Here is a 13,055-nt window from a genome sequence, read left to right as displayed (position 1 = left end):
TGGCGTGCTGATGAGAAGTTACTGACCAAATGATTTTGATCAAATTTGGACACCCTGTATAAATCCCCTTTTCAAATTAGGTTGCATTTATAAATATAAAATGTTATTTCATTCAATATGGTCGTTAGTTGTTGTTTTTAATGAATGAATTTTTCAGTTATGCACAATTTTCCTTACTTCCACATCCAATTTTAATATTTTTATGTACATCACGTTGGTGTGGTCGTTATTAAAATGTAGTACACGTATACAGGGGTCGTTGGCAAAAGAACGTAAACAAAAATAAACAGAAACGTTTAATTTTTGTCGCAGCGAATAAAACAAAAACATACCGTATCGGAATATAAAAAAATAAGTTGTGCATAATCGCTTAATCGCAAGTTTACAAACTGGCAAAACTACCAATGATACAATGGTCAGTGCATCTTTGATATGCCTTAACATTTTCTTGTTACTTATGGTAAGAAACAATTTGCATTTTTTAATTAAATCATTTTTATACGAACTCGACTTCGTTGTAGGTCCTAGTTGACCATAGTCTAACGTGCAAGTCTTTGAAGAAAAAACTTCTCATAAAAGATCTCGGAATTCTAGAAATGTTGGAAGATGAAGTCAAATTACAAATAGAAAAGCTAAATCTAAAGACAGCTAAGGTCAAAGATGTTGATCCACCACCTTCTTGCAACCTGCCTCCAATACAAATAGTGTATCCTCCACCTTCTTATTATGCTCCTCCACCTCCCCCACCATCTGCTCAACCACCCCCTCCACCGTCCTATTGCCCCCTTCCGCCACCAGCAACGTGTTCTCCTCCTCCCATTTACTCTCCTCCTCTATTACCTACTTGTCCCGCTTTTCCTCCAATATATTCTTCGTACTATTGATGTAGAGGTAATTTAGAATGACATGAACCTTAAAATTGGATTACGCAGAGACAAAACTCTACCCCTTTTAAAATGTTAGCCGTCAGTTCTTACAGTTCTGGATTTCCACCTCTGGTTAGATAGAGAAACACACGGTGAGAATCAATAGAACATGGGAGCTAATGTTTTCCATACGTACAATATATGATGGCCCATTTCATTCTGAACTACCTATAACTATTAACAATTTTTTATATTAAAATTAATTTTGTTAGCCATTTTACTCGTTTAACTTAATTTTTTATGTATTTTTTGAAATAAATTATGTTTCTCGTTGCAAATTCGTTTTTATTCGGAAGAAACCTTTGTAGATATTTATTAAAAAAGCAATCGCACTTTCGCTGCATCAAGTACAAACGGTTTGATACTTAGATATTAACTGCAATCGTATATAAAGTTATAATTTCCAAAAGCATGTTCAGTTTCAGAGCAAAAAATGGATTTAACAAAAGAAGTTGAATTGTGGCGTCAACTTGCAAATAATTTACTTACTATCATCGGTTTAAACAAGTTGAAAGGAAAAGAAGGATTTAAACTATTTTTCTATTTTATCTATCAAGTTTACACTATCGTATATATGTATCTAATTGTAGTTGCAGAGATATTTTACACTTTTAGAGGCAAAAATAGTGTAGAGTCCATGGCTTCTGATATATCTCAGCTCTGTAAGTCTAGAAATGAAATTAGAACAATAACAGAAGAAGCAAATGATTTTTATTACAGTCGGAAGTATGGGTCTTGTCTATACACAATGTATAATTTTAATTAAACGTAATCAAATAGAGAATTTAATGGAAAAGATAAAAGAAAATTGCACTCGAAAGAGAGACTCTAATACAGCTAAACTTTTGTACAAAATTCGATGTGGTATTAAAATCTTTTTGGGATTTCAAATTTGTTTTGTATCTGCATATTCTTGGAAAAATATGCCTTTCTTCAAATGGTAATAAAACACGTTACTTCGTCTTGATATGCTTATATGATTAAGTATCTTTTCTTTCTCATGATAAGGATTCTTTTACTTCTTGTTCTTTAAGGGTGTTATCGTTTTATTCAGTCGGAGTTTCCAATGTTATGGTGTTTGTTGTATATTTGTCATCGGTCGTGTTACCATTTGCTGTCATGTACTCTTCCATGTTTCTAATTTTTACATTTACTTTTGCCGCTTCAGAACTCGAAGAATTATGTAAGTATAAAATTGTCCCTGTTAGGCTAAAAATTGCTCCCTTTTGTTACTCACAAATTTTGTTTTCAACCAAGTTTTAAATGATTACCTTTTAAAAATAACTACAAAAATTCTTTACAGTGGAGTAAAAATAGTGAAAAATGCTGGTATTAAAATTGAACAGGTTCCAATAACGGAATATAATATAAATATTCAGGCTAACTAATCATCATTAATAAATAATCATTTGGCACTTAGTTTAAAAGAAAATTTTAGGGCGATTTTTTCAGTTACTCCTTTGTTTGACCGTTTGACCATCACAGTTAATCTTTTCAAACGAAAACAAAACACATGAATATCGTGATAGACGCGAACATAATGGAGTTCGGAAGCCATTTTGATTAATTTTGACGTAAATAGGTAATCAAAAATATACATATATACCTAATATAATCAAAACGGTATTAATTGGAGGCACTTATCGAAATATGTATGTCTGTAATATTGTTTACATAGTTAGAAAACTGCGTAGTACAGGAAAAATTGTTCAAATGACTTTATCCATTTTGTAATATAAATAATAAAGTCTAATCGTCGGAGAACAAACAAAATAACTTTTACTAAATTTCATATCCACAACGTGCATCATCTTGTCTTGAAAGAAAGTACTAACATGTGGTGTGACGAACATGAAAATCATACTGAAGAGGTACCATTTTTGCCTTTTCATGGAACTTTAGATCAGATCAGTGTTAAGGGTTCTGACATCAAAAGATAAACAATGAATTATATTCTTACAATATCTCTTTCTTCAAGAATACTCTTGTAGTTTCTTTTAGCCAAAAATTTTAACAATTGCGTTTTTGAAACACTAACGGAACATGGAGTTCCTAAACTAAAAGTAATGAAATTTGCAAAAACATTCATAAATCATTACGATCTAATCGATGGTATCAGGTAATTGTTAATAGAGATAAAAAGAATGAAGTACTAGTGAAATACTAATTTGTATTATTAGTTTTAAAATGGATGAAACATTTGAAGAGCTTACCAAAATCATAAAAAAAAAGAAATTCGAAAAAGAATTAATAAACACCCTAAGAAGGCACATAAAAAATCATCAAGACTTATTAGAAATCATCAAAGACGTACAGAAAATAGTTAAACCTCTCAATGGATTTTATGTTTACAATTCATTCATAACAATCACTTGGTATGCCGCAAAGTCCATGANGGTTAAGTTATTCTCTTTCCTATATATTTAGATACTAGAAAGAACTTAATTACCTTCTTAAATTACCTTTAAAGATTTTCTTACGAAAAGATATAACGATGGTAGTTGTAATTAACTTTTGGTTATAAAAAGATGTTCTGTTAATGAAACATACCTCTTTAAATACATAATATAGAAGTGTTATACTATGTCAACAAAATTATTTATTTTACATGTATACCTTTCCAAATGCAAATGATTTAGATTCACTTACTGATAAAACTTGATAAATATTGACTGACTTTAAAGGAACTAATTTACAACACTTTCAAGGTGTTACAAATACACTGGTGGTTTAAGGGCTATAATTTCAAAGCAATTAGGATAAAAATGAAGGAATTTTATGGAAACAATGTATAAATAATCATAATGTAGTATATTTCGTAATTAGCTGTTCATTTGACATAATCATCATGTATAATCGAATAATTATTCGCTTTTAACGCAAGTTTTATATACTTTTTTAATTCGCCAAGCACCCAGTTTCGATAAAATCAATAACAATCATTTTTCTTCCTTTAAATAGACAGCAACTTCCCATCACATACTGGGTGTAGTAATTGTCAGTACATTAAATCTTTCCTTTCGTTACAAAGTCCAGTAATTCTTTTATGTGAGCAGTTTTGATCCACAAGCAAAATGAAAAAAAAAATTAAAAATGAAAAAAATCACGATCAGAGCAATTTAAATGGCACGCCAAGGTCTCCCAAAAATAAAAAATTGCTTGCCTTGGATCAAAATCACCTTCCATCGTGTTGTATCGTTAGAACAATTTTTAAACTCCCTCAAAACGTTTTGATTCGTACCCTAAACGCGCCGTGCCTTTACATATTATCAAAACGACGATTCCCAACCCTCAACTTTTAATAAAACACGCCACAATAACTAAATAATATAATTGTTAAATAGCATTCAATTTTTAATAAAGATAAAACATAAATAAATACAACAATTTCTAGTGCGTTGCTCGTTGCGTTATCGAATAATATAATTATATTTATAATAATAATAAGACGATGGCCGTGAACGTACCGTAGTCGCAAATTAATAAAAATTAAGAAAAAAAGATAATGATCATCTACGTGTCTTCAGCTGCGTTTCCGTGTGTAATGAAAGAAAAGATTTTGTGCGCGTGTTGTCCTACGCGAAATGCGTAGCGCGCATTAGCAGCAACTGGCAACGCCCCATATGCACTAACATTCCTGTTGCGTTTTCCCGACGACTGGTCCCCCTGCCGCGGTGGTTCTGAACCCAGGAGGACTAGATATTTGTGTGCCTAATTCGGCGCTACCCGCGAGCCAATTCAGGTTTTGTTGGACGCTGTTGGTCAAGTGGGAGAAGTTGCTGAAGGCGCTCGAGGCTGCGGCCTGTAACTGTTGCTGTTGTGGGCTGTTAGCGAAATTCGCATAGTCGAACGAACGCATTGGGCCCCCGCCCAGACCGCTTTGTAGGTGTTGGGGCTGTTGTAACTGACTGGTATACTGATCCCGCATATGCATGTTGGCCAACGGAAAGTGACGACTTGACGAAACAATCGCTGGATCCAACACTTTCCAATCGTTACAATTACCTAAACCTGGAAATAAACGGATGAAATGGTAAAAACAAGACGAAGCGGCGAAACACAATACCAACAGTATTCTAGAGCAATGGGGAAACTCACCTTTCTGTTGTTGTGCTGGATTGTAACTAGCAGGCCAGTTGTTTTGCGTTGTGGTACCGTTAATTGGTTGGTGTTGGCTACTATTCATATTTAAATATGGTAAAATTTTACTACCTGCAACAGAAAGAAAAAGCGTATTGCTCAACTGAAACCAAAAACAAAAATGGATTTTCTCTTGCAGACTTACCGAACGAGTTCATGTGATTTGTTGGCTGTACAAAACCAGGTGGCGGCGGCGGAACATGAGCACTGCCACCATTTTGACTATGCACTAACCCGTTAATTTGACTGGAAGGTACACTCGAACGATCTGTTACGAAAATATGTAACGTAAGCTAATTGCGCAATTATTAAATAGAAAATGTATCTTACTTATTGTTCCGTGCATTTTTCCATTTTGTTCATTCTCTATAAGTTCGGCTAAGGCCTTTTGCGTTTCGTGGAACGGATCAAAGTCCAGCTCGTCTTCCGCCGATCTGTTGCTGCTATTATTCTGTTGTTTCCCACCTCCACCCCCGCTGCCAGCACCAATTTGGTGATGCTGATTGCTACTGTTGTGGTGACTATTATGTTGTGGTGGTTGTTGTTGATTGTGATGATGGTATAGATTCATCGAACCAAATACGCCTCCACTATTTGTCACCGCGGTTGTAGATCCTCCCAACACGTCCCCGCTTAGAAAAGGGGCTGATGGAGGTGGCGCTAAACCGTTATGTTGCTGCAACAACTGTTGCCCGTACGATTGTTGCTGTTGCTTAAGTGTAAGGAGCTGTTCCTCAATCTGTTTCTGCTGCATGACGAGAAAATTGTGGCGATCGGCCAGACTGTGGAGAAAACCGTTGTGGCCGTGGTGGCTGTTGCTTGTATGGGGATGCGGGCCGTTCTGGGGGCCGACGAAACCATTTGAATTTGCCGAAGGAGACGATGAAGAGGAAAGGCCATTAGGCAGAAGGCCATTTTGACTATTTTTTGTGCAGAAATCTGTGAAAAACTTCGACATCTGCTGATCGAGGCCGTTAATACCGTTCAGGCCGTTTGGAGGAGCGAAATGTGGGTGCTGGTGCTGTTGAACAGAATGGTGGGAATTGAGATGAGGAAGAGGGTGACCAGCACCACCCAGGCGGTCTTCTGTTTTTGAGTACGAATTACTGGAGATAGACATAAACATTGTATGTATACTCTATCAAATTGTAATATAAACTTAATAATCTCACCTAAAGAAATGATTTTTGTTATTCAAAACATCGAGGATGCTTTCATGCAATTTTATGTCAACAAAATTATTTATTTTACATGTATACCTTTCCAAATGCAAATGATTTAGATTCACTTACTGATAAAACTTGATAAATATTGACTGACTTTAAAGGAACTAATTTACAACACTTTCAAGGTGTTACAAATACACTGGTGGTTTAAGGGCTATAATTTCAAAGCAATTAGGATAAAAATGAAGGAATTTTATGGAAACAATGTATAAATAATCATAATGTAGTATATTTCGTAATTAGCTGTTCATTTGACATAATCATCATGTATAATCGAATAATTATTCGCTTTTAACGCAAGTTTTATATACTTTTTTAATTCGCCAAGCACCCAGTTTCGATAAAATCAATAACAATCATTTTTCTTCCTTTAAATAGACAGCAACTTCCCATCACATACTGGGTGTAGTAATTGTCAGTACATTAAATCTTTCCTTTCGTTACAAAGTCCAGTAATTCTTTTATGTGAGCAGTTTTGATCCACAAGCAAAATGAAAAAAAAAATTAAAAATGAAAAAAATCACGATCAGAGCAATTTAAATGGCACGCCAAGGTCTCCCAAAAATAAAAAATTGCTTGCCTTGGATCAAAATCACCTTCCATCGTGTTGTATCGTTAGAACAATTTTTAAACTCCCTCAAAACGTTTTGATTCGTACCCTAAACGCGCCGTGCCTTTACATATTATCAAAACGACGATTCCCAACCCTCAACTTTTAATAAAACACGCCACAATAACTAAATAATATAATTGTTAAATAGCATTCAATTTTTAATAAAGATAAAACATAAATAAATACAACAATTTCTAGTGCGTTGCTCGTTGCGTTATCGAATAATATAATTATATTTATAATAATAATAAGACGATGGCCGTGAACGTACCGTAGTCGCAAATTAATAAAAATTAAGAAAAAAAGATAATGATCATCTACGTGTCTTCAGCTGCGTTTCCGTGTGTAATGAAAGAAAAGATTTTGTGCGCGTGTTGTCCTACGCGAAATGCGTAGCGCGCATTAGCAGCAACTGGCAACGCCCCATATGCACTAACATTCCTGTTGCGTTTTCCCGACGACTGGTCCCCCTGCCGCGGTGGTTCTGAACCCAGGAGGACTAGATATTTGTGTGCCTAATTCGGCGCTACCCGCGAGCCAATTCAGGTTTTGTTGGACGCTGTTGGTCAAGTGGGAGAAGTTGCTGAAGGCGCTCGAGGCTGCGGCCTGTAACTGTTGCTGTTGTGGGCTGTTAGCGAAATTCGCATAGTCGAACGAACGCATTGGGCCCCCGCCCAGACCGCTTTGTAGGTGTTGGGGCTGTTGTAACTGACTGGTATACTGATCCCGCATATGCATGTTGGCCAACGGAAAGTGACGACTTGACGAAACAATCGCTGGATCCAACACTTTCCAATCGTTACAATTACCTAAACCTGGAAATAAACGGATGAAATGGTAAAAACAAGACGAAGCGGCGAAACACAATACCAACAGTATTCTAGAGCAATGGGGAAACTCACCTTTCTGTTGTTGTGCTGGATTGTAACTAGCAGGCCAGTTGTTTTGCGTTGTGGTACCGTTAATTGGTTGGTGTTGGCTACTATTCATATTTAAATATGGTAAAATTTTACTACCTGCAACAGAAAGAAAAAGCGTATTGCTCAACTGAAACCAAAAACAAAAATGGATTTTCTCTTGCAGACTTACCGAACGAGTTCATGTGATTTGTTGGCTGTACAAAACCAGGTGGCGGCGGCGGAACATGAGCACTGCCACCATTTTGACTATGCACTAACCCGTTAATTTGACTGGAAGGTACACTCGAACGATCTGTTACGAAAATATGTAACGTAAGCTAATTGCGCAATTATTAAATAGAAAATGTATCTTACTTATTGTTCCGTGCATTTTTCCATTTTGTTCATTCTCTATAAGTTCGGCTAAGGCCTTTTGCGTTTCGTGGAACGGATCAAAGTCCAGCTCGTCTTCCGCCGATCTGTTGCTGCTATTATTCTGTTGTTTCCCACCTCCACCCCCGCTGCCAGCACCAATTTGGTGATGCTGATTGCTACTGTTGTGGTGACTATTATGTTGTGGTGGTTGTTGTTGATTGTGATGATGGTATAGATTCATCGAACCAAATACGCCTCCACTATTTGTCACCGCGGTTGTAGATCCTCCCAACACGTCCCCGCTTAGAAAAGGGGCTGATGGAGGTGGCGCTAAACCGTTATGTTGCTGCAACAACTGTTGCCCGTACGATTGTTGCTGTTGCTTAAGTGTAAGGAGCTGTTCCTCAATCTGTTTCTGCTGCATGACGAGAAAATTGTGGCGATCGGCCAGACTGTGGAGAAAACCGTTGTGGCCGTGGTGGCTGTTGCTTGTATGGGGATGCGGGCCGTTCTGGGGGCCGACGAAACCATTTGAATTTGCCGAAGGAGACGATGAAGAGGAAAGGCCATTAGGCAGAAGGCCATTTTGACTATTTTTTGTGCAGAAATCTGTGAAAAACTTCGACATCTGCTGATCGAGGCCGTTAATACCGTTCAGGCCGTTTGGAGGAGCGAAATGTGGGTGCTGGTGCTGTTGAACAGAATGGTGGGAATTGAGATGAGGAAGAGGGTGACCAGCACCACCCAGGCGGTCTTCTGTTTTTGAGTACGAATTACTGGAGATAGACATAAACATTGTATGTATACTCTATCAAATTGTAATATAAACTTAATAATCTCACCTAAAGAAATGATTTTTGTTATTCAAAACATCGAGGATGCTTTCATGCAATTTCGTCGTGTCGAATGAATTCTGCAACAATGTGGAGGCGGCTGCAGCCGAATCGTGACCCCCAAACAGTGTTTGCGGCTGTTGATGTCCCAGGAAACTAATGTAACCGTTACTACCATTCCCAAAAGGACCGCTAAGCATCTCCTTTCGTCTTTTCTCCTCGTTTTCATTCACGTTGTTATTCTTCGAGAATCCAAAAGCCGCCTCCCAATCCTCGCTACTGTCAATGTTCGGCAACGAATCGTTGAGAATGTGAGACGTAGACGAATTCACCACAGAAGACGGTGGTATTCTGCCTGCCGACTCCAATAAGTTACGACTGTTATTGTGAGATAAAAGGCCGTTACTCTCATCTTCGTCTTCGACATCCTGATCTACCGGAACGACGCCGCCCAGACTTCCGGTGCCGCTACTGCTGTGGTCGCTTTCAGCCGGTGACAACTTTTGAAACACATTCTGGGAGAAGAAACTCGAATTCTCGTTTACTATTTGTAATTTAGCCGCCACCCCTATCGATTCCGACGTCGTGTGACTTTTTTCGCTCGAACTACTGCTGTTACTACTATCCCGACCCACGCTTGCCTCGCGACTGCTGTTGTTAGTTTTGTCGGCACCTGTATAAGACCATATTCAGTACTTCCAAAACAAAAAATTGAATATACGATACAACTTTACCTTTAATTTTATTTTCGTCCCCCCGTCCGCTGTGTCTATCTCTCTCCTGTGATCTACTCTTTCCAGGACCCCGCCCTTGCCTGTCGTTCTGCCCTTGGCACCCCCCCGACTCACACCCCTTCCCTCTATCTTTCCTGCTACTGTCATTGTTATTATTTTTCGATTTGCCCCGGCTTTTCTGTCCTTTTTCCTTTCCGCTGTTACTAATACTATTTGTCGCACTCTCGCCTTGTTTGTCTCCCCTTTTATCAGACGTTTTTGCCCCTTTACTCGTGCTACTGTCGCCCGGTTGCGGATTATTTAAATGAGGCCACCCCTCTTTATTATTACTGTTGTTGTTGTTGTTATTATGGTTATTCATCGAAGACGAAGTCGAGTGGTCTTTACTCTTCGCAGGCTTGCCACTGCCTGTGTCTCCTTGCTGTTGGCTCCCTTGAACAACTATCTTCGCCAGCAATGCTTCGTGCAACTTCTTTTCATACTCTTGATGCTTACCAGCGTGCATCTGCTCTTTGGTGAAACTGGCCTCTGGGTCCCCTTTTCATTTCAATAAAGTAAAATGAATTTTTTTGGAAATCATATCATAAAGAGAGAAAAAGAAAAGGAACGAATTCTGAGGAAATCAAATAAAGAGAACAAAAAAGAAACAGATAAAGCTCAAGAAGAGTAAATGAAACCTACTTACCAAAGTCGTGCAGATACATGCAATCTGGTTTAGGACACGACTGATTTTTCATAAAATGGGAACAATATTTGGTGGTGCCAAGACTGGATTTAACCAAGCGGCCGTCTATCGTGATGTTGTTAACACTCTGAATGGCCCGTAACGCGTCATCACTCTTTATATACGTTACGTAAGCGCCTGAAAAGAAAAAGTTACCGATTTCAAAAATCAATTGGTTATTTCTAACTTACTTGCACTGGGTCCCTGAGAGCCTGCATAAGACGTGGATTGATTAATGACCACCTTGTGAATTTTGCCAAATTTACCAAAATACTCGTGCCTCTTAAGGATTTCGGGATCGGCCAATCTCATGGGTAAACCCACCACAAATACCAAATTCTTTTGCACCACTCGAACACTAAGTACCACAAAAACAGTGAAAATTATTATAAACAAAATCTCCAAATCCAGTAAGTCACAAACGAAAAAAATATGTACAATTTTTGGACTCAGGAAACGTTAAAAAAAAGAAAAACAAAAGTGAGTATTTGTGAGTATGAAAAACTCTTTTAATATAATAAAGTTAATAAACTCACTTGGCCAGATGCTTACGACTTTCACTAAGTTTGGCTTTGCGCTGTTGATCTCTTTGGCGCTTTTCCGCTTTTAATTGGGCCACCTGTTCCTTTGATAGGGGCGTAAAGTCTGCTGGATTTTCGGAATATGCCTTACGACAAGCTGGGCAAAGACCATTCTCATCTGTTCGAATCCTGTGCCAACAGAAACGGCAAATCTGCGAAATATAACACACTTTTATCCCCCACATTACACCAAAAAATACACAACACCTTCCTGTATTTTTTGTATTCATTACAACTAGGCAACTAAAAGATCTTCCTTGAAAACCCCCAAGTTGTAGCAACATAAGCGAAGAGATTTTAATTGTTTGTTTACAGTTAGTTAATGACATTATCTGATTATTCTATCTACTTTCACTTCATTCATAAAAACAGAAAATAAATTCACATTAAGGTAATTGAATCATTTCAATATTGATTTTTTTAAAGCTGTTATTTATATAAAAAAGACCAACCATACAGTGTAGTATGTAGGATCTGTCACAAATTGATTTCATTGATCATTTTCAAGGACATTACAATCTATTGTTCGATAAAACTTTCTTTTCACTAGGTATAGGTACTGATCTAAAATCATATTTCTCTAAAATAAAGTAGTAAATGTTTTATAATTTTTTGTATATAATGAAAAGATCAAGTTAGTTAGACATTGCCTTATTTGATAATTATTAAAAAATAAAGTATAAGAGCTTGTTCCTCAAGGTTCTTATGAGCAAGATTAGAAATAAATAGGTATTTCAACCTTGTAAACATTATTGACACTAACAATATTTCCAATGTAAATACTGAATGAGTGGCAAAAGATTAAACAAAAATTACCATCCATAATAGAAAATCTAAACTACTGACCTGATAACCACAGGTACAAGGAAAAAAGTTCAGGTCATCAACTTCTAGTGGTTCCATGCAAAGTGGGCATTCCACTTGCTCTTCACCGCTTTGATTCAAAACTGACATAATGAACAGTTATTTCGTACAATACTGCTTTTCTTCACCTGTAAAAGAAGCACATATGTTCACTAATATTTCTCAAATGTAACACATTAAATTTGTTTACAGTTGTTGAAATGAATATGATATAAATTCAGAAACAGACCACAATGGCAAAATGAAAATGAAACAAGTGATTCACCTAGAGGTGCTGATGTGTAAGCAATTAGCCTGAATAATAGAACTATGTTATCTCACATAAAAACACCAAACACTGGCTTTTCTTTCACGAATTTTGTCACAAAAATAATTTATCCAAATGTCACGGAATATGGAACAGCTGTCAAAAACCAGCTAGACAGGAAACTTTCGTTTGGGGCACTTTTTGTTCAGAAACCGTTAATTAAATTCACTGTAATTTAATTTTTAAAAATTGAGTTGCCCAACACCGTATTTTTATAATAAAATTAATTGACGACCAACTAAAGAGGGCGATTCTTTTTCACGGAAATTTTAGAAAATTTTAATTTTATGCAATACTCTGACGGACGTTACTCATAAACTGTTTGGGATAGAAGCTGAGGCACTTCATCTTCCAGAAACTTACGCGTAAAAAGCTGTGAGCTGGGGATTTAATTAGATCCTTAACGCCTTACGAAGTACACTTCAAAATTTTATAAAATAAGGTATTTACTTACTAAATTTTCTGATAGCAAGATTTCAATATGGCGACTTGATTAGATTGTTGACGCAGGCGCATTCCAAAAATAATTTCAATCGGATTCATAAAAAAGATACATTCACATTTGTTAGTTACTGCTAGGTTTCTTTTTTATTTTATGACTTTTTCAAACAAGTTTTCTATTATTTATTAAAACCATTACTGATTTTTCCGAAACATAAACATGAGATTGCTAAGGATTTTAAAATTTCTAGCCGTAATTTCTAAATTGCGCAGGAGTACTATTGCATTTTATTTCTAATCGTTTTTGTATGTACAATTAAGTAGCAAATTGATAAAATAATTCAATGCTGTTATTATTTGAAAACTGGATGATTTGTAGGTATTTAAAAAGT

The 13,055-nt window shown here is 36.7% G+C and overlaps 1 protein-coding gene across 1 annotated transcript; it reads right to left on the bottom strand.

Annotated features, from left to right (window-relative positions):
• Positions 1-3,718: 3,718 nt before the first annotated feature.
• On the bottom strand, positions 3,719-12,688 carry LOC108744258 (uncharacterized protein DDB_G0283357). Its single transcript, XM_025978451.1, has 17 exons — positions 12,586-12,688; positions 11,898-12,043; positions 11,007-11,203; positions 10,662-10,828; positions 10,432-10,608; positions 9,747-10,283; positions 9,022-9,685; positions 8,180-8,955; positions 7,995-8,117; positions 7,808-7,921; positions 7,339-7,720; positions 6,359-6,385; positions 6,239-6,325; positions 5,397-6,172; positions 5,212-5,334; positions 5,025-5,138; positions 3,719-4,937 (listed from the first exon to the last, which is right to left on the bottom strand). The coding sequence occupies exons 2-17, from the start codon at positions 12,003-12,005 to the stop codon at positions 4,555-4,557; spliced, it is 4,755 nt and encodes a 1,584-aa protein (XP_025834236.1). The 5' UTR covers positions 12,006-12,043; positions 12,586-12,688; the 3' UTR covers positions 3,719-4,554.
• Positions 12,689-13,055: the final 367 nt, after the last annotated feature.

Source organism: Agrilus planipennis, unplaced genomic scaffold (genome assembly GCF_000699045.2).
Source record: "Agrilus planipennis isolate EAB-ADULT unplaced genomic scaffold, Apla_2.0 scaffold6, whole genome shotgun sequence".
In the NCBI taxonomy this organism is placed as follows: domain Eukaryota; kingdom Metazoa; phylum Arthropoda; class Insecta; order Coleoptera; family Buprestidae; genus Agrilus; species Agrilus planipennis.
This window is presented reverse-complemented; position numbering and strand designations above follow the sequence as displayed.